Consider the following 22,705-nt stretch of genomic DNA (forward strand, 5'->3'; position numbering starts at 1 on the left):
TCTTTAAATTTGTGTATCTTTTTCATTTTTATTCTTCTCTTCCCCAGTGTTATTGCAATATAATTGATATGCTCCAGTGTATAAGTTTAAGGTGTACAGCATAATGGTTTGACTTACATAAATATATTGTGAAATGATTACCGCAGTAAGTTTAGTTAGCACCCATCATCTCATATACATACAATAAAAAGAGAAAGAAAAGAAAGAAAAAAATGTTTCCTTGTGATGAGAGCACTTAGGATTTACTCTCTTAACAATTTTCGTGTATAATGTACGGCAATGCTAACTATCATCATCACGCTGTACGTTGCAGCTCTAGTAATCATTTATCTTGTAACTGGAAGTTGGTACCTTTTGACAACCTTCATCCAATTCCTGCTCCCCGCTTCCCCCACCCCCTCCTCTGGTAACCACAAATCTGATCTCTTTTTCTATGAGCTTCATGTTTTTTTAGATTCCAGATATAAGTGAGATCATACAGTATTTGTCTTTCTCCGACTTACTTCACTTAGCATAATACCCTTAAGGTCCATCCGTGTTGTCACAAATGGCAGGATTTCCTTATTTTTATGCTGAATATTATTCTGTTGTATATATATGCCACAACTTCTTTCTTTTTTAAGATTTATTTATTTATTTGGCTGCACTGAGTCTTTGTTGCTGTGTGCGGGCTTTCTCTAGCTGTGGTGAGCAGGGGCTACTCTTCACTGCGGTGCACGGGCTTCTCACTGCGGTGGCTTCTTTTGTTGCAGAGCACGGGCTCCAGGCACACAGGCTCAGTAGTTGTGGCTCGCGGGCTCTAGAGCGCAGGCTCAGCAGTTGTGGTGCACGGGCTTATAGTCCCTCCAAGGCATGTGGGATCTTCCCAGAGCAGGGATCGAGCCCGTGTCCCCTGCATTGGCAGGCGGGCTCCCAACCACTGCGCCACCAGTAAAGTCCCTGCCACAGCTTCTTTATCCACTCATCTTTTGATGGACACATGTTTCCATGTCTTGACTATTGTAAATCATTCTGCTATGAACTGCAATGTGCAGATATCTTTTCAAGTTAGTAGTTTTGTTTCCTTTGGATATGTTCCCAGAAGTGTGATTGCTGGATCATATAGCAGTTTTACTTTTTAATTTTTTTGAGGATCCATACTGTTTTCCATAGTGGCTGTACCAGGTTATAATCTCACTAACGGTGAACAAGGGTTCCCTTTTCTCCATATCCTTGCCAGCATTTCTCTCGTCTTTTTTAAAATAAATTTATTTATTTATTTATTTTTGGCTGTGTTGGGTCTTCGTTTCTGTGCGAGGGTTTTCTCTAGTTGTGGCAAGCGGGGGCCACTCTTCATTGCAGTGCGTGCGGCCTCTTCACTATCGCGGCTTCTCTTGTTGCGGAGCACAGGCTGCAGACGTGCAGGCTCAGTAGTTGTGGCTCACGGGCCCAGTTTCTCCGCGGCATGTGGGATCTTCCCACACCAGGGCTCGAACCCGTGTCCCCTGCATTGGCAGGCAGATTCTCAACCACTGCGCCACCAGGGAAGCCCTCTCTCTTGTCTTTTTGATGATGGTCATTCTAACTTGAGGTGATATCTCATTGTGGGTTTGATTTGCTTTTTCCTAATGACTAGTGATGTTGAGCATCTTTTCAATGTATCTGTTGGCCTTTTGTATATCTTCTTTGGAGAAGTGTCTGTCTTTTGCCCATTTTTTATTTGGATTATTTGGTTTTTCGCTATCGAGTTGTTTGACTTCTTTATATCTTTTGTATATTAACCCCTTATCAGATACATGATTTACAAATATTTTTCCTATTCCATAGGTTGTCTTTTCATGTTGCTGATTGTTTCTTTGGCTGTGCAGAAGCTTTTTAGTTTGATGTAGTCCTGCCCGTTTATTTTTGATTTTGTTCCTTGTGCTTTATGTGTTATAGCCAAAAAAATCATTGCCAAGACACATGTCAAGGAGCTTTTTTCCCATGTCTTCTTCTAGGAATTTCGTGGTTTCATGTCTTACATATAAGTCTTTAATCCATTTCAAGTTAATGTTTGTGAGTGGTATAAGATACAGGTCTAGTTTCATTCTTTTACATGTGAATATCCAGTTTTCCCAGCACAAATTTTCCCAGACTGTCTTTTCTCCATTGAGTATTCTTGGCTTCCTGGTGAAATACAATTGACCATAGATTCTTGGGTTTATATCTGGGATCTTGGTTTTTTCCCCTGATCTTCTTTTCTGTTTTTATGCTAGTACCATAACGTTTTGTTTACTATAGCTTTATAGTATGGCTTGAAGTCAGGAAGTGTTTTTCATTTTTTTATCAGTATATATTGCTTCTTTAACTTTTTCAAAAGGAACTTAAAAATAGATGTTAACCACTAGGTGTTGAACACCTAATAGCCATCACCACAGTAAGGTAGGGTCTGCAGTGGTAGAGTTTCAGGCATATGGATAGCCAAGGGCAAGGAACCAAACAGCTCTCCTTAAATGGTGCTTCCATACCTGGCCACTAACTCATGGGATCTGCTCTCTTGATGGGGAGGGTTTGAGTCAGGTAGGTGTAGCTTGGGGCTTTTTCTAAACTTCCTCGTCAGTGTGGTACCATGAAAAAAGCATGAGCTTTGGAGTCAGACAAACCTAGGTTTGGATCCCAACTCTGACACTTAGGAATTGTGATGTTGGGCAACTTACCTAACCTCTCTGAGAATCAGCTTTCACATTTTCAAAATGGAGAATTTTATGTCTTTTGTGGATTGGCTATGATTATAGAATGGAGAATGCTGTTAAAAGAGAGAGAGAGAGAGAAAAAAAAGCACCTCATGTAGTGCCTGGCACATTAAAAAGTGTTTTCTTCTTTGAAGGACCCAGATATCAATGGAGGACTGAAAACCCATCTGGAGAGTAATGACCAATCCCTTGTTTAGCAAAACATTTCAAGTGCTTGTGTTTTCAAGACTATTCTAGATGAATGAGACAGAACTATCCTCATTGTCCCTAAAGAGCTCACAACTTAGTGATGGAGATGACATAGGTTCAGGCAACACCTAGCACTTAGTGCTGGAGGAGAGCAGGTTTGCAATAAGTATTTGCTGAATTGGATTTTTTAATGAAAAGTTTTGGGGAAAGGTAATATATTCTTATAGTTCAAAACTCAAAAGTATGAAAGAGTATACAATGAGCAGTTTCCCTCTTACTCATAGCCCTGGCCTCAGCTTCCCAGTTTTTTTTCCCATAGGCAACTGAAGTTATCACTTTATTATGCATCCTTCCATAGATATTTAATGCATATACAAAGGAATTGTAGAGCTGTTCTGTTATTCTCTCTTTTTAAAAAAACAAATGCTTGTATACCATTACACCGGTCTGTGCCTCATTCTTTCTGCTTAACAATATATCTTGGAGACTGCTGTATATCAGTACATGAAAGTTTCCTCATTCTTTTTGATGACTATATAGTATTCCATTATATGGATATTCTATTATTTATATAAATAGCTTCCTATTGATGAACAATCTCATGCTATTACAAAAATTGCTGCAATGAATTACCTTATAGATACAGAAATGTTCTAGAATTGGAATAATGAAAAAGTTCTGAAATGTGATTGTTGCTTAACTGTCAATATAGTGTAAACCACTTAATTATGTGCTCTAAAAGGGTGAATTTTATGACATTTGATTTATATCTCAATTTTTTTTAAGTTTAGAGAAACAGAAAAAGAAACTTTACTCCAAGGAGGACAGGCTAAATCCTGACATATTAAAAAAACAATTTTCCTTGGAAAATTGGAAAGCGGTTAATTTGCTTTTTTGTAAAGAACAGAGAACATTATACTTTAAAAAATAAACACCACGAGGGCTTCCCTGGTGACGCAGTGGTTGGGAGTCCGCCTGCCGATGCAGGGGACGCGGGTTCGTGCCCCGGTCTGGGAAGATCCCACATGCCGTGGAGCGGCTGGGCCCGTGAGCCATGGCCGATGAGCCTGCGCGTCCGGAGCCTGTGCTCCGCAACGAGAGAGGCCACAACAGTGAGAGGCCCGCATACCACAAAATAAATAAATAAATAAATAAATAAACAAATAAATAAACACCACGAATTTTCAGGCTTTTCTATAATTCTACATTAGGTCAGGAAGAAGAGAGAAGAGGTTAAAACAGGGAGGAGAAAGAAGAATCAAAGAGGGAGAGTTCCAGGAGGACAGCGACCCCTCAGGCAAGCCAAGGCCCACAGAGGCTGGGAGGAGCGTGCCACAGGAGACATGGAGGCTCAGGAGACATGGAGACGCAGGAGAGATGGTGGCGCAGGAGACATGGAGGCTCAGGAGACATGGAGGCGCAGGAGACATGGAGGCTCAGGAGACATGGAGGCGCAGGAGACATGGAGGCGCAGGAGACATGGAGGCGCAGGAGACATGGAGGCGCAGGATCGAGGAAGGAGGGGACAGAAATACAGAGCAGGAGCTGGCAGAGGGAGAAGGTACAGGAGCCACTGCGACGACTCTTAGATTCCTGCGGAATGGAAAGCTGGGAAGCTCTCTGCTGACAACCAGAAATAATAGAAAAGTGATTGAAATCTTTACTTCATCTCTTAAAAAATGCCGTAGTAGAGCAGGCTTATTCACAGCACAGCAGAGCTGCCTGAAGCCCTCACTCTCTCCCCCGTGCACAGCAGGAGATTCTTAAAGATTTCTTCCCTGTTCAGCGGCTTGTCTCTCTCTGACTCTCCCCCTGCAAGTATCAATTCTTCATCCACCAGTGATCCTTGGTCCTTTCTATCACCTCAGTCAAGGTGATGAATATATCCATTATGCCCAAAAGTTTCCTCGGCCCCTCTGCAGCTCCTGCCTCCTGCCTCTTCCCTGCTTTCTCCCACTATAAATTAGTTTGCATTTTCTTGAGTTCTATGTGGATGGAATCATATAGCATGTACTCTTCTATAGAATGGCTTCTATCGCCCGTATGGTATATCATCCCTTGTTATTGCTGAGTAGTAGTCCATTGTATATATGTACCACTAAACTTTACTCTGATGGTTAGGGATGCAGGACCCAGAGAGGGAATGAAATATGACCAGTACAGGACCTTAACAAAAATCCAGAATGGGGCGGGAGGAGAGCCATATTTCCCTAAAACACAAATGCAATTTGCACTGTGAAAGAATGAGGCTGCCATGATCACATAACTGATCAAATAAAACTGTGTTTGTTCCAATCTGCATCTCCAGATCTGATCAGATTCCGGCCATACAGGGAAGTGGGGCAGCTTAGCAGGCATTACCTCTGGGGGGATTCAGAGAAATGATTTAATTGCTGGCCTTTTCTGCCCTAAACCCTTGAAGAAGTTTGGAATTGAGGAAAGAAGTACCCACACGTTATTTTTGAGTATAAAATAACTTTTAGTTGTAGCAAGTTGGACCAGATGAAACAAATGACTTTAAAATGTTTTGTAAATTGTAAAGCACAAATCAAAGGCAAAGCCTTCTTTTCCGTCAGAAACCACCTCAGGATTTATTTTGTGCTCCGATTAAAATTTAACGTTAAAGATCGCTGCTCCAGGAAAAACGAAACCAAACCAAACAAAAAAGGGACTTAGAGAACCATCAGTGCGATAATTCAAAGAAGTCATAATGTTATATCATAATCCGCAACTGTGTGTACCTCTGTAGGAGGAGACTTAATGTTCTTTGGGTCCATGATAAATCCCACAGAACTAGTTCTGTGGCTCCAACCTTCTATAGCAACCTAAACAGACAATGGAGGCTTTCTTTCCATCTATACCTACTCAGCCATTTTGTATCAAGCTTCTATCCTGTCCAGAATCCTAGGGTGTCCCCAGTTTGGTTGGGCCCCAGGAACAACAGCCTAAAGAATTCTGAGACTTTGAGACGATACTCTTGGCAGCCCCTGCAACACCACCGACCAGTATCACCTTTAGAGCCTTGCTCCTTGCTCCCCGAAGTATGGGCTGCAGATTGGCTGTATCTGAATCACCTGGTAATTTGCTAGAAATGCAAATTCTTGACTCCCTCCCTCCACCCTCCCATTGGAATCTGCATGTTAACAAGATCCCGGGGGTTTGTATCCACATTAAAAAAGCTCTGGTCTAGATCAACTTCAGCATGCATCAGAATCACCTGGGAAGCAACTGCTGCTGCTGGACTTATCTAGGGACCACAGTCTGAGAACCACTGCTCTGACTCTAGAGCTGGATGATTACAGAGATCAAGTGGATCCTTTCCCATTTACTGAGTATGATGGAGAATTCCTATGTCTTCCAACTCGGCCCAAGATGAGAATCCAAGAAAGCTAACACGCCTCAGGGACCAGGACCATGGCCTTTTCCCTTGGGTTGTTTTAATATTGCCTCCTGTTTAAACAGAGCTGTGGGCTAGAGGTTCTGGGGCCTCTGTACCAAATTTATGGCAGAGGCTCCATCCGGGAATGTGTTTTCCTCGCCTTTAAAACAAACGGAGCCTGAGGTTATACAACTGAGAGCCATGCTACTGGGAGGTGGGTCTTTGAGAATGGAATAGGACAGAGTGGTGACCCTGCACTGCCCATCTGTGGAGTGTTCCTTATAGAAGCCCTTTGAGGCTGAGGCTTTTGTCTTTGAGTCCTGCTTGGGAATGCTCCGAGCTCTCAATCCACCTGTGCCGTGCAACAGCCATATACCTTGGTACAGACTCACATTGTGAAACACATCAAGGTCAAGCACAGTTCCAGGACTGCTGCCTTTGTATTATGAAGATACCCCTCAATGCATAGAAAAGTGACCTCAACCAGAGAGAGACACAAAAGCCATTCTGAATAGGGAGGTGAGTGTTGACTTGTAAGAGGTTGGTCAGCTCTACCCCAACTGCCCATCAGATGGGAGGCAGCAAACTGTTTTCACCAAGACTGAATCTCACAAATGATAAATTTACATCGTATAGAAGCGTCAAATAGGAATAACTGTCATTGTAGAATGCTGCTTATATGCCAGAGTCTGTGCTAAGTATTTACAAGTATTACTTCAATCCTAGCTATGAGGTTAATATCACTGTTATCCTCATTTTACAGATGTGGAAACTAAGAAATGGAATTATTGCGTATTTTGTCCAAGGTTACAAAGGCAGTTTGGCATTCAAACCTGTGCTCTTGACCATGACCTTGCGTGGCAGGTTACAGAGCAACACCTTGTTGTGGGTGGGAAAGAGTCGACCTACTGTGCACAATAGGGATTTTTTTTTTTTTAAACAATACAACTTTTTTAAGCATGGGAACTCTGTTTACTTATTTATTTATTTATAAAATTTATTTAGAGGCATGAGGCATAAATAGGGTTCTCACCAAGAACCCTATTTCATAAAATAGATCGAAGTATAGCTTTTCTAACTGAAGCCAGGCAGGGGCTCTGGACCCCTGCCCACACTCACAGCCCCTTCTCCACCACACCCACTCCTACCCTGTATTCACTCACAGGGAATAGTTCCACCTCTGTGGTCTCTGACCTCAATATTTCCAATCCCAAGTTCACTTCCTGCCCTCTTTCCACCTTGGGTAACTAAGAAGCTTCTCACCAGTTGGTCATGAATGAAAGGGGCAAAACATGGATGTGTCCTGGAGAAGAAAGGCTCTGGGCATGCACAGCCTTTGAGAGGTGGGTGGAATACTTTAAGTATGATGAATTTTACTCAGCACCTAAAATGATAGTTAGTGGTTGAAGGAAATGATGGGGGAGTTGTTTAGAAAGTATTGTAATAGAGAATCCAGGAAGAATGTTGAGCCGGAACACCTAGTATCTACCCATGTAAAAGGTCCAGTCCAGCTTCGTATTGTGTGTGGGTATGATCATGTGCATTAAGCATTAATGGATTGGCTTTAGTCTAATCCAAGGCATTAATAGACTGAGGATGTCTTGGGGGAGTGAGCACAGTGCTAACCCAAGCCCTGGTTCATGGAGTTCCCATACCACCTCTGTGCCTGAGGACTTCAGCACCCAAGGCTTTGGTAGTTCCAGACCATCTACAACACTCTCACAGAGGGACCTCCGATGGATCTGCCCAAGGACCAAAGTGGCAAGTGACTTGCCACTCTCTCCATGCCATCCAGAAGGCCTGTGGCTGCCATTCCGGGTCACGGAGCTGGCTGGGCTGATCAGGTTCAGCCCTGAGGAGAGAATAGCATAGCCAGACCCTTCTACCCAGGCACTGGACTTCTAGAGTGGCAGGAATTTGAGGGGCCGTGTTGGTCCCTTATATGAGGTCCATTCTATCAATGACTGGTTTGACCCATTTGGTGGTGGTGCCGGCGGGGGTGGGGGGAGGTTCTCACCTTAAAAAAAAAAACACTTAACACCTTTAAATCACCTTTAACATTTTGGCAGATATTCTTCCAGTCTTTTTTCCCTTTGCAGTTTTTTAAACATAGCTGAATTCACAGGGTATATTTGATTTTGTGCCTTGTTCTTGTTTTACCTACCTACATCATAAGCATTTTTCCATGTGTTAAATCACTTTTCATAAGCGACAAGTACTCTTGAGTGAGGTAAATAAATTTACCTGCCCTTTGTTTTCTTCGTGTGTAGACTAGGCAAGAGTTCTCTAATTTTATCACACAACAGTCACCTAGAAGGCTTTTTAAAACACAGATTGCTGGGCGCCACCTCCAGAATTTCTGATTCAGTGGGTGTGAGTGGGGCCTGGGAATTTGCATTCCCAACAGGTTCCCAGGAGATGCTGGTGCTACTGGTCAGGGGACCACACTGGGAGAACCAGTGACATGAGGAGATTGTGTTGGGGGATTTCTAAGGTCACTGCTGGTTTCAAAAATCTAAGTGTTAGCATATTTTACAAATTCTTAAAAAAAAAAAAGACCTAACTTTTAAAACACATGGGTTTTCTAAACTTTAACAAAACCCTATTTTTTTTAAATATCAAAGAACATCATCTACCATTTACAAGTAATTGTTTCCACTTGTAGCTCATATGCATTCCATACTTACTTCTCTTTGAAGTTACCTCGATTTTTAAAAGGCTATCCTTAAAAGACAGTCAGACTTATACCTAATACTTTATTTTTTCTTTTCCTTTGCATAGTTCCATATGTATTGAAGAGCTGTGCAGAATTTATAGAGACTCACGGCATCGTGGATGGAATTTATCGGCTTTCAGGAGTCACCTCAAACATACAACGGCTAAGGTAAGCCAAAGAATAGCCCCCCAAAGGATTCTCCCATGATCCTTCCTCTGTCCATACCTCTATCTGCAGGTGTTGGGGGTATTAAAAACTGAAGGGATTGAGGGAAGGATGTCAGGGCAGAAGATCAAGTGCTGATGTTTTCAGATGCCTAACTCTTCTTAATCTAATCAGGAAGCTCACCAATCTGATGTAATTCTTTCCAACAAAAACTCCTGAGGGCTTTTCATCTGTTCCTATGTCTTGCACCAGATTTATCCCTCTTAGGTAGATTCAATTGAACTCAAATGATTTAAATTGCAAGTTGGGAAAAAATGATTTATTATTACTCACTTGCCTACCCACAGCTCAGATCTCCATTACATGGTGTTCAGAACTTGCAGGTCATCGTGAGTTTTTCTGTTGGCACACACTCAACATTTGATATTTCATCTGGTCGAGAAATCAGAAGTCTGCATGATTGTGCATTTCTCTAATTGATGCCTGTATTTTTAAAATTATTGATAGAGGAACTATTTCCAATTCTGTGGATTTATCCTAAACAATTCTAAAATGCATCCTAGAATTTTTTGGAAGAAATTTCTATCACAATGAATTAAGAGGACAGTAATCTTCTTTATATGTATTATATCTGTAAAATAAAGGGAGTGTATATAGTGTAAAATAAAGGGAGTGTATATAGTGTATATATAGAATATATACATTATATATAATATATGTACTGTTCCATGACTAAAAGAATAGGTTTATGTATTTTGAATATTGTTCTTTAATACAAAAAGAACATATTTTAATGTATTTATTATATATTCTTTAGTTACAAATGTAGACTTTTCAAATAAAACATTCTTGTTACAAGATTAATATGTGAAATTTACATGTGCAGGTAATTCATTTTTTTATCTTCTTCCTCCTATTTAGTTTTCTGCCCCTCGTCCTCAAATCTCAATTGTCATGAAACTATACCAAAGGAATAAAACATTCTTTTTACTCCCAGAGAAGTGATAGCTGTTAAAAAATAACTGGTTTATTGCAGCCAAAGTTTTTTAACAGATCTATGTGCTTACATCATTTCACTAATTTATTCACGTGACATTTTTCAGAGTTTCAACAGCAAGTATTTTTAACAGTTTACTCTTAGCTCTGAAACATACTAACAGTAGCTGGTATCGTGGAAGGACATTTGGACAATGGCCAGTTCTTTTTCACTTAAGGACTGACCTTAGCCTTGACAAGGGAAATTTCTGGCTAACTAAATAAGCTCTAGATTGTTTGTGTTCTGCCCTCGTAAGAAAAACACATGCCTATGAATTTGAGGCCATTGCATGGTTTGCTTTTCAAGGCCTCACTCAGTTCCTGTCAGGGTCTGACAGCATCGGGGATTTCCCTTCCCTTTATTAAAGGGGCAGAACCCGACTACAGGAGAATGGGCAGCACGCTGTTTCAAGATGCTGGTTCTGAGAGTCTGGTTGACTTTGTCACTACATGTTTGACCAAATGAATACTCTCAAGAAAGCTAACTTCTCTTCTGCATTAAAGCTCAGCTTTATCATCTTTTAAATATATATATATATATTTAAAATAAATTTATTTATTTATTTATTATTTATTTTTGGCTGCATTGGGGTCTTCGTTGCTGCACGAGGCTTTCTCTAGCTGCGGCGAGCGGGGGCCACTCCCCGTTGCGGTGCCCGGGCTTCTCTTGCTGCGAGGCTCAGGCTCTAGGGCGGCCCCAGTGGGTGTGGCTCGTGGGCTCCAGAGCGCAGGCTCAGCAGCTGTGGCGCGTGGGCCTAGTTGCTCCGCGGCACGTGGGATCTTTCCGGACCAGGGCTCAAACCCGCGTACCCTGTATTGGCAGGCGGACTCCCAACCACCGAGCCACCAGGGAAGCCCTAAATAGATTTTTAACTTTTAAGTATATATTATTTGAGGCAGTATAGTCATGTAACCTTGTTAGTGTTTCTTTAATTAGAAATGAGGCCTGGAATCTGACGACGCTCCCAAGCACCCCACTCTAGGTTGTTTAAGAAGATATTTGTAAGCTCATTTGTCCTGTGGGAGTCACTATCAAGCAGCCTAGAAGTTTCCATTCAGCATCAAAGGGAGAGTTGATTGAAGTTCCCAAACCTTGAGTTTGAGTCTCCAGATAAAACAAGTTTGCTGACATGAATATGTGGACGTGAATGATAACAATCTGACTCACCCTGGTTTTGGTCTCTCCTCCAAGAAAGAGAAGTTCATTTAAAACAATATTTTGGAAAAACTGAACTCTCAACAGGGTTTTTGGAAAATTGTTTTCGTATTTCCCCACTGTTCATAATGGAGACTACAGACATAATGCCATGAGAAATCCTTTTGTAAATGGGATTATGTCTTTCTAATTACAGCAGCTTCTGCAGGGAAGATCCAGACCTGAAGTGGAAATCTTTCCTGTAGCTTCCTTGTGCCTGAAATAGAAGGTCTTTTTGAGTCAAGGTCAAAAATATGGTCAGATCAGCAGTTTAGGGTCTTTTTACCCCCTAAGCAGCCAAGTAGCTGCTGACATAGAACACATGTTCCTGGGATTGTTATGTCTCTGTCTGTGTTGTTTCAGGCAAGAGTTTGGCTCAGATCAATGTCCAGATCTGACAAGGGAAGTGTACCTCCAGGACATCCACTGTGTGGGCTCCCTCTGCAAGCTCTACTTTAGGGAGCTGCCCAACCCCCTCCTGACTTATGAGCTCTATGAGAAATTCACGGTGAGTGTTTGGATTTCCGTTATGGTTACTGGGTGGGATGCATGGATGGGCCAAGGAAAGTTTCAGCACTAAAATTACAATAATAATACTCACCAGATGGTTGCCATTATCTTGGTGATGGAAGTAGGATGGTACAGTGAGGAAAGCAAGGTAGTGGGACTGTTTGCTAAATTTTTCCTTTCTTCAATTTTCAGAATCATGTTTGTTTGTGTGTAAGAACTGGGTTAAATCATCTCCACATTTATGTAACCAAATGCGTGTCATTATATAGGGAGGAAACTAAGAACCAGAGAATGAAGTGACTGGTCCAAGGTCACTCTGCCCCCTAGCAGGACAGGAACCTGAGGCTCCAGATGCTACCCCCCGTGGCTAATTCATTTCGGGCTATTCCTTCCATGTTTCTTTTGGGGGTTGCACAAAGAGGTAGGGGGGTAGAGAAGGGAGAGAGAACAAACAGAAGTCAACAGAGAGGTCAGAAAGCTGGGAAGAGAAAAGATTCTGGGAAAAGCAGCCGAGAGGGAGTGCAGGTTAGGCCAGTGAGTTGGATTGGTGGAGGATGGATGGGCAAGAGCAGAACACCTATATAGCAGCTGTATGGTCACCAAATAGGGTCCCCAAAGGAAAATGAGAGAGGAGAATAAATGCTTAGAGCATGTCTTTTAAAAAAAAAAAAAAATCTTTATTGGAGTATTATTGCTTTACAATGGTGTGTTAGTTTTTGCTTTATAACAAAATGAATCAGTTATACATATACATATGTCCCCGTATCTCTTCCCTCTTGCGTCTCCCTCCCTCCCACCCTTAGAGCATGTCTTTAAAGACAGCATTAAAAATAGGGCTTGGACATTTGGCTGCAGGTGGGGAGGTGCAGAGTAGGTGAAGAGTTGGGTTTAACCAAGGTTGAGGCTCAGCTAGAAAAAGAGGAGGAGGGTTATGAGAGTGTGTGCAAGGGAGTGATTGAAATAATTGACCATAGAAATTTGTCTGGATAAGAAGGGAAATGAGGGCCTAAGGCAGGTAACAATGAAAAAGTAGATCAATAGGTCATTCATCCCAGTAAGGTCAGCAGACTGTTGGAGTAGGGTGGTCAGAGGGGATGTTTGAAATTAAGGTTATGAAGGAGTTGCAATTATTGGTAAGGACCAGATCTAGGCTCTAACCCTGGGAAGGAATCTTTCTTATGGCTCTTGTAATGAACTTATTTTGAGCATATAAATGTTCTTCAGTTTGAAATTATATAGGGATAAATGAATGCTTTTTAAAAATTGGGTGTGGACCATTAAAATAGATTTAGGCGTTTTCAGTGATACAGGGAAACACTCACTATGATAACTGGAAAAAGCAGGTACACAGTTGTATATTAAGACATGATTAAAAAGAAAGATGTTCACAAGATTAATAGCTATTTATTTCAATGATGGGATTATAGATAGTTTTCCCTGCTTCTTTATACTTTAACTTTCAAAATCTTATCCACTAAAAATACATTATTTTTTTAAAAATAAATATATTTATTTATTTATCTTTTGCTGCATTGGGTCTTTGTTGCTGCGTGCAGGCTTTCCTTAGTTGTGGTGAGCAGGGGCTACTCTTCGTTGCGGTGCGTGGGCTTATTGCGGTGGCTTCTCTTGTTGCGGAGCACGGGCTCTAGAGCACAGGCTTAGTAGTTGAGGTGCACGGGCTTAGTTGCTCCCCAGCATGTGGGATCTTCCCGGACCAGGGCTTGAACCCATGTCCCCTGCATTGGCAGGCAGATTCTTAACCACTGTGCCACCAGGGAAGCCCCCCATTAATTTTTTAATTAAAAAAATATTAGGTCAAAACATACAAACAAACAAAAGTGGGCATAAATGTTGACCACTTGAAAAGCCAGCATAAACCAGCTGAGGGGACTCTTAAAGATCTAAGAGGACCTTGAGCTCTAAGGCAGAAGGCAAATGAGCCTCCACTCTGCATGGCTAAGTCATTAATAACGGCAGCCTTTGACCCTCCAACTACAGAGGAGTCTTTCCTGGAACCAGGAGAAAAGGTTGTGGGTCTTGTGTGTCTGTCAGATTATCATCATCATCATGATATATAATACTCAATAAAAATAATCATCCTCAATAAAAGACAATTTGGAAAATGGGGGAAAGTAGAAAGGAAACCTTGGTCTCTCTTCTTAAAGACCAGAGACAACTACGATTAACACAGGGTTATTTCCTTCATTCTTTTACTCTTTGCCTAGTGTTTTTGTTGTGTTCTGTTTTTCTAAACCAAACTAAATTTTTATTGTAAAAATTAAAGCAATCCAGAAGAATATAAAGGAGAAAGTATAAATCACCTGAAATCTCACGTCCTAGGCATATTTTCTATTAACATTTCAGGAGACATCCTTACAGATCTCTCTGTCTTTCTCTCTCTCTCTGTCTCTCCCGTTCTTTCTCCCAACTTTTGTTCCTCAATACTACATATTGCTGTTTTGGAATGGTGCTAATTCAACAATGTGACCATCTTTCCATGGTAACAAATACAGAGAGGCACTCTTTTTACAGTGTATTCTCTCATACACCCGATGATTTCTTAAACCAGTTTCCTACTGATGGGCATTTAGACTTTTTGTTTCTTTCTTTCTTCTTCTTTTTTTTTTTTTTTTTTATTTTGGGCCGCACCATGCAGCATGCAAGATTTTAGTTCCCCAACCAGGGATCAAACCCACGCCCCCTGCAGTGGAAGTCTTAACCACTGGACTGCCAGGGAAGTCCCAGGACTTTTTGTTTCTTAACATTTTGCTTTTTATAAACAACATTATAGTGATATAATGTTGTATATATAGTGATATAATGTTGTATATACTAAAATATAGTATATTTTTGTACATATATCTTTATACTTTTGTCTGTTTATATCCTTATGAAAAATATCACAGAAGAAGATTTACCGAGTAAAAAGTGCTTATTTAAAATTTTGTCACACGTTGCCAAATGGTTCTGTAGAGAGACAAGAATGTTCTTTTTCCTGCAGCCTTGCCAACACTGAGTATTTTCAATTTGTTAAACTGTTTGACAATCTCAGTCAACCAAAAATATATCTTACTGTTCTTTTAATTTGTGCGTAAGACTTTCTTGTTTGTTTTCTGCATAGTTTTAGTCTTCTTATCACTATACAGTTTCATCCTTGAATAAGACAACAATATCATCACGTTAACTAACTGAGTGAGTCTAATTTAACTAAATTTCACTCTATGATAGATGGGGGTAGATAGGCATTCTTGTCTAGAGACTTGAGAAATACAAGTTTCTTCTTAGATCTTGTTTAGAGGCTCAGAAGAAAACCCATGCTGATCTCTCCCCACTTGTGTTCCCTGACATTGCTAATCATTCTATCTCCCACAGCGACAAAAAATACCAAAGCAATGTTATTGTCCGCTGGTCGTCAAATCTCAAGAAAACTTAACATTGTATTTAAACATAGTTTAGTGACAGTAAGGAATAAAATAAAAATGTTTTGTTGTGACAACTGAGTTCTACATACGTAGGACCTAGTGATGTTAACTATGTAGAAAAATTTATCATTGATTAGATTGCTTTGATCACAGTGACGAATTATGAAAATATAAGCAAACCTTCTACAGGGACATGGGAACAGCTCTATCACATTGTCACGCATTCTTACAATGATTTATTTAAACTCACTTGCACAGCTGAAGTAGAATAACATTTCAATGGAATATAACAGAATTAGAAAAATATTAATAGAATAATAATAATTATGATATCTGCCACTTATTGAGTGCTTACAATATGATAAGCTTATTACAAATATTATTTCATTCAATCCTCAAATAACTCTGTGAAGCAGGTTTTATTGCCTCTTTTATAGATGAGTAAATTGAGGCTCCGAGTGACTTTTGCCTGGGTTTGTACAGCTAGTAAATGGAAGTAAAGATTTAACATTCTGTCTCAGAACTACCACACTATTTTCAAAATAGATTTAACAGCTCTTAAATAGGCTCAGGTATTAAATAATTTAATATGAAATAAGGAAAACATCCCAAACTGGTGAAGGAAAAATTCAATAAACAATGTTAGGAAAATTGGCTAAGTGTTGGGAAAGGGGAGAAGTCAAGTTACATTCTTACCATTTAACGAATTTCAGGGTGGAGAAGGGCTTTCTAAGAATAAAAGCAAAGGAAAAAGAAAATCACCAAAGACAAATTTAACAAACTAAACTACATATAGATTATTGTTTTCTCTATTTAAAAATACATTAATAGGGCTTCCCCTGGTGGTGCGGTGGTTAAGAATCCGCCTGCCAATGCAGGGGACAGGGGTTCGAGTCCTGGTCCAGGAAGATCCCACATGCCGCCCACGTGCGGCAACCAAGACCCAACGCAGCCAAAAATAATAAAATAAATAAATTTAAAAATACATTAACAAGGGCTTCCCTGGTGGCGCAGTGGTTAGGAGTCTGCCCGCCGATGCAGGGGACACGGGTTCGTGCCCCGGTCCGGGAAGATCCCACATGCCGCGAAGTGGCTGGGCTCGTGAGCCATGGCCGCTGGGCCTGCGCGTCTGGAGCCTGTGCTCCGCAACGGGAGAGGCCACAACAGTGAGAGGCCCGCGTACCGCAAAAAAAAAAAAAAATACATTAACAAAATTAAAAGGCAAATGACTATGGAAAACATTTACAATAAAGATGGCAGGAGATTAATATTTTTAATTATATAAAACTCCTACCTATCAATAAAAAATAAACAGATAACACCCTGAAAAACAAATGAGCAAAGAACCTCAACAGACAATTCATAGAAGAAATATAATTATTTAAAAAGTATAAATGGGGAATTCCCTGGCAGTCCAAGGGTTAGGACTCTGCTCTCTCAGTGCCGAGGCCCCAGATTCAATCCCTGGCCGGGGAACTAAGATTCCACAAGCCTCGCAGCCAGTAAATTAATTAATTAATTAAAAATAAATAAAAACCAACTTAAAAAATATAAATGTATTAGAAAAATATATTTGCATATTAAAGAAACATTTTTTAAATGTTAGTATTTCATGCTGCCTAGCCTGTGGTGACACTGGCTCTTTCATAGTTTTCTATTGCAAGTGTCAATTGGCTGGACATTGCAGAAAGTCATTTGAAATTACTATCAAGAGTCCTAAAATGCTCATATTTTTTAATACAGTAACTCTGTTCTAGGACTCCATTCTAAGATAATAATCAGATGCGCACACAAATAATTGATTTACAAATATTTCACTGCCATATTACAATAACAAAACTGGGGAGTATCTACACGTCTAACACTAAGGGATGGGTTAAATAAATGATAATAAATCTATTGTTTTCAATCCTGTGTAGCTGTGAAAAGTCATATTTCTGAAGACTATTTGCTGTCCATAATATAAAGTTAAATGGAAAAAAGCAGTATAGGCAACTAAATAGGAAATGATGCCAGTGTTCATATTTGGTGCTGGGGAGCCCGGACCCATTGCTTCTTTTAATGCTTCACATGTGAGTAGGTTAATAGTCGTTATGTCTGGATGGTGGGATAGCAGGTGCTTTTTATTTCCTTCCAGCACATGTATTAGTTTCATGAGGCTGCTGTAACAAATTACCACAGGCTTGGTGGCTTAAACAACAGAAAGTTCTTCTCTCACAGTTCCAGAGTGCAGAAGTCTGAAATCAGTTTCACTGGGCTGAAGTCAAGGTGTCAGCAGGGCCATGGTCCTTACAGAGACTCGAGGGGGAAACCTGTTCCTTGCCTCCTCCAGCTTCTAGTGGCTGCTGGCATGCCTGGGCTTGTGGCTCACTCCCATCTTTGGCTCCGTGGTCACACTGCCTTCTCCTGTCTGTGTCAAATCTCCTTCTGCTTCCCTCTTTTAAGGATACCTGTGACTGGATTTAGGGCCCACCTGAATAATCCAGGAGAATCTCCTGATCTCAAAAGCCTTAACTTAATCACACCTGCAAAGACTCTTTTTCCAAATAAGGTAACATTTACAGGTTCTAGAGATTAGGATCTGATATCTTTGGAAGCAACTCTTCAACCTACTACACTACATTTTGTTTTTATCAGAAGAAAAGTTCATTTTAGGAAAAACTCAATTTGGGTCAGATTGATTTAGCTGAAATTGTTACACCCAAGATAGAGAAAAGTTGCTGCTTCAGGATTTTTAGAGAAGGCAGTTTAGAGAGGTATTAAATTTTATATTGAAATTACGTCTTTGTGTATCAGTCTCCTTCATTGAACTGTAAGCTTCCTGAGGACAGAAACTGTATTTATTTTATTCATTATTGTGCTTCCTTTCCCTGCTCTCCAGCTACTGGAGAATGTTGTGACTGTTACCTAGTAAGCATTTGCTGGCAGGTTGCTTGACCCACACATGTCATCTGAAGTGTCACTGGGGGTGGACCACTGGTGTGTGGCATCAGGCAGAGGCTGACTGGCTGTGAGCTCAAGATAGCTGCCAATGGGGCAGCAGCCAACTGTCCTGGGTTGCCAGGGACTCCCCTACTTTTAACTCTGAAAAGTCCTGTGTCCCAGGAAACTCCTCAATCTCAGGCAAACTCTGCTGATTGGTCACCCTGCCAGGAGCCCAAAGTTGAGGGGAATTGTCTCAGCAAACCTGGTGCTCCTCACTCAGGAGGTTTGGTTCTCGATGGTACTGTCCTGGAAGTGTGGCCAAAATGAGACTTTCTGGCATTTTCAAATGCAAAGCAAAAGACGGACTGATTCACTTACTCATTTCATGTAACGAATGTCTGTTGAACACCTGCTGTGTATACCAGGCAGGCACAGTTCCAGGTGCTGGGGGTTTAATGGTAAGCAAGACAGAGAAAATCCTTCCTCTCGTGAAACTTACATTTTAATGAAGGAGATAGATGATGAATGAATTTAAAGCATAGCTCTATAATCTGAACTGTTGATAAGCAGTACGAAGCCAGCTAATGCAGAGTACAGGGCAGAGAATGATGGGGACTGCTATTTTTGGTAGGATAATCAAAGGTCTGTCTATGAGGTGATATTTAAACAGAGACAAGGATGAAGTGAGGGAACAAATTGTGCAAATATCTGGTGGAAGAGGGTGCCGAGAAGAAACAGCAGGTGCAAAGGCCCTAGTCGAGGACATGCCGAGCTTGCTTGAGGGAATATATGGAGGCCAGCTTGGCCCATAGGGAGCAGGCAAGGAGGAAATGATGGGAGACCGGGAATTTGCAGATGGGCCAGGTCACGTAGTTGTGCTTGCTGCCATGGGTGTGACAAAGACAGGTAGGTATAATGACTGTCTGGAAGAGAACAGTGGTTGTCTCTGGAGACTGAGGGTCTGCAGTTGGAAGTCAGACTAACTTTCTTCTGTGTATTCCTTTGAATGCTTTGCTTTTTTTTTTTTTTTTTTTTTTTTTTTGCGATACACGGGCCTCTCTCGCTGCGGAGCACAGGCTCCAGACACGCAGGCTCAGCGGCCATGGTTCACAGGCCCAGCCGCTCCGTGGCACGTGGGATCTTTCCGGACCGGGGCACGAACCCATGTCCCCTGCATCGGCAGGCGGACTCTCAACCACTGCGCCACCAGGGAAGCCCGCTTTGCATTTTTAAAATCATGTGCATGAATTACTTTTTAACCTAACGGCTTAAAATAATTAAAAATAATAAAGGTGGCTTTATAATAATTTTTAAATAATTAATACAAAATAAAGGGTAAAAACTGAGTTGCGGCTGGGCGCAGTTGGAAGGGACAGCCACGGGTTGTTTGTCCCCCCTGGTGATGGGCCTTCCCCGGGCGGCAGGCGTAGAGGTGGTATTCAGGTAAGCAGAAGAAAGTAGAGCCTGGGCCCCGCCAGAGGGGACTGGAGTCCAGCCTTCGCTAGAGTCCTCCAAGGGCAGGAAGGTGGTCTTAGGGATACTGATTGGAAGCGAACAAATAGTCACAGAGTCAGCCTAGATCTTTTAAGGTTTAGCTGTTAGCAAGGTTGGCTTGGCTAATGTTGAGTGAAATTCTCTTTCAGGCAAAAAATTGGGGTGGGCAAAATTTCAACTCCTTTCCCTCAGTTCCCCACTGATGGATTCTGCTCTCCTAATGGGTGAAGACAAAGAGATCAAAAAATAGCTTTGCAGTGAGCAGACCCTCTGGGAGAAAAACAAAGATCTAGAGAGATTCCAAATGGAATTGGGGTGTGATAGGGAGAGGCTATAAATAGTGAAATGAACACCAGTCCCAAATGGGACCTGCAGGCATCAGGGGTGAGCCCGCCCAGCCTCTCAGAACAAAGGTGACTAACATCTTCCTAAAGTATTAAAGGAACTTTCCATGAGGGCTGTTGAATTGACCTACACATTTTTTTCCCCAGACACATTTTTAGAAAGTGGGGGGAAGAGGGGGAGGCTTGGGAAGGGTGTGTGTGCAAAGCTTTGCAAAGCTCATCCCAACTTTGCCGAGAGAGGAAGAGAGGCCTACCTCTCCTCCCCATTTGCAGGATAGAATGTGGGAGGATCCACAGCCGCATTCCTCTGCCCCTCCTTCCCCTGAGCTCTCTCCCCTCACTTACTTTATGAGGTCCTCCCTGTCTTGGGAATCAGGGTCTTCTCCACAAATCTGTTTTCTAAATGACAGCTCCCAGGAAGAGGGCAGAGGCGTCAGGTGTTTACTCCAGGCCCCGTGCTTGTCCTCACCCTCTACATCCTGCACGTCTCAAAAAGCAAGGATTGCCACAGAGATCGTGCTTATGCCGGCTCCATTCTCAGGCTTGCAAACCCACCAGAAGATTGAGACACCTGTGATTGTGACCCTCCCAGCCCCGCATTTCTCCCCATTTCTGATTAGGAAATGAAATCTAGTTTTCCCACATAGAAATTTTTGATTGCCTTTGAAAATTGTCAGCTTCTGTGAATGCTTTACTTCAATGAAGTAAAAAAGTCAAACAAAAACAGCTTGGTGGTCAAAGCTCTGGCATGATGTCCCACTTAGGGAAATGGAGCACGGGTAGTCCAACAGATCGACAGGGAGCACCTGCTGTGTGGCAGGTGCGTTCTAGGCACTGGGACTCATCACATCCCTGCACTTACGGACCTTACATCTAGCAAGGAAGACAGACAACAAGCAATAAGCCTAACAAATAAGTACATTATATGTGTGAGTAATGATGGCAAGTGCTGTGGGAAGAAATGGAGACAAGCGAGGCGGGTTGGAAGGTCTGGGTTGGGGGAGCGTGTTGGAGTCCTCCTCCAAGTGAGACCGGAACAGACACAGCAAGTGTGGCCTAGGATAGGGTCCAGCAAACAGAAGGTGCCCCATAAAGTTCATTTCCTTCCACTTTTCTGTGCCCCCAAATTCTCATTACTGAGGGTTTGAACTTCAGCCTTTACATTCAAGCAAGAAATGACAGTGAATGACCGAACAGCGTAAGAAAACCACACCACAGTTAGGATCTTCAAATTAGAGAATATATTTTCTGATTATACTTTTCATTATATATAAATGCAAAGCAAGTTTCCAGCACTGTGAGGAAATACGAAACTGTGTAAGTCACGTATGCCTGTGAATTCAGGATCCCGAGGATTGAAGTGAGCTTAGGAGCCACTTTTCAAGTATCTCTTGACCTGAGTGGGATGACATAGCTATTATGCATATGAAAGGACTCAGGGAGCTGTAGCAGAAGATTTGTACATTTTTAATATATGTAAACTATACCTCGGTAAAAAAAAAAAAAAAAAAAAAAGATGTAATTACCACTGACCTTGAACTTAGGTATGGCTCCCATGCTGTCAGTCTTGAGCACTCAGCCACTGCACTGGGAGGGGCCCTTGAGCCTGAGCACAGGCAGGACAGAGTCTCAGGACGGGACACAGGGGACTCTGCCGAGGGACACCTGTGTTGTGCAGGAGCCCCGGGCAGGACTGTGACCGCACTGCCTTTACTGAAGCCCCAGCCTCTCCTTGAGGGCCTGGGCTGAGCGGGGAACCAAATACCCACGCCGGAAACAACCAGAGAGCAAGTCCGGACAAGGCCACCAGGTCTCAGGGGCAAAGCTCTTATCCTGCTGAGAAGGCACGGCTTCACGTCGTTCCTGCTTCCTGGCATCAATGACAGGCAGCCGGGTCAAGGGATAGTCTCAGGCTAGGTGGGGAGTGGCTGTTTGCACCCAAAAAGATAGCTGGCTGAGTAAACAGGGAGCCAACCTCTCATCTCCATCTCACTCTGTCTCCCTGTCTCTGTTTCTCTCTCCCAGTGTCTCTGTGACTCTCTCTGCCACACGGGACACACCCAAGATTCTACACCTTTTTTACCAGATACCTACCAAACATCTGAGGATGCACAGAGACCCTGTGTGCCCACATTGTTAGACACCTCCCATCATGAACCCTCAGAGATTTTAGGTGGTTTGTTTTTTCTAGAAAAGCATGCCTCCTGGAAGGACAATCTCTAGGCATGGCTGGGAGGCTGGAGTACCAGAAGCCTAAATAAAACCTGCAGACACAGGTGGGTGTCCCCCTTCCCGAGCACTCACTGGACTGCTTCATTTCCTCTCTGCAGGAGGCGGTGTCCCATTGCCCAGAAGAAGGCCAACTGGCCCGAATCCAGAATGTTATCCAGGAGCTCCCCCCATCCCATTACAGGTAAGAATCCTTGGTAAAAGCAATTCACAGCCTCTCGATGTGATGTAATACCATAGATGCAGGCTAGCATCATAAAAGGGAACAAATTCAGTGGACAGTGGCTTTCCCAGGGCAGGTTGAGGGGAGAGAACAGGTCACTTTTATCAGAGTGAGTTGGTGCCTGACCAGAGACACTGGTGGGAAGGGACAGCCCATGTCTAAGTTACT

At 42.2% G+C, this 22,705-nt stretch overlaps 1 protein-coding gene across 1 annotated transcript in view; it reads left to right on the top strand.

Annotated features, from left to right (window-relative positions):
* The window catches only part of ARHGAP31 (Rho GTPase activating protein 31), a 112,947-nt gene that overhangs the window by 53,411 nt on the left and 36,831 nt on the right, over positions 1 to 22,705 (top strand). Inside the window, exons 2-4 of the mRNA XM_060010695.2 lie at positions 9,061 to 9,163; positions 11,754 to 11,898; positions 22,416 to 22,498. Coding sequence (XP_059866678.1) covers positions 9,061 to 9,163; positions 11,754 to 11,898; positions 22,416 to 22,498 — 331 coding nt within the window. The remainder of the gene's footprint in view (positions 1 to 9,060; positions 9,164 to 11,753; positions 11,899 to 22,415; positions 22,499 to 22,705) is intronic.

This window comes from Delphinus delphis, chromosome 4 (assembly GCF_949987515.2).
Source record: "Delphinus delphis chromosome 4, mDelDel1.2, whole genome shotgun sequence".
In the NCBI taxonomy this organism is placed as follows: Eukaryota; Metazoa; Chordata; class Mammalia; order Artiodactyla; family Delphinidae; genus Delphinus; species Delphinus delphis.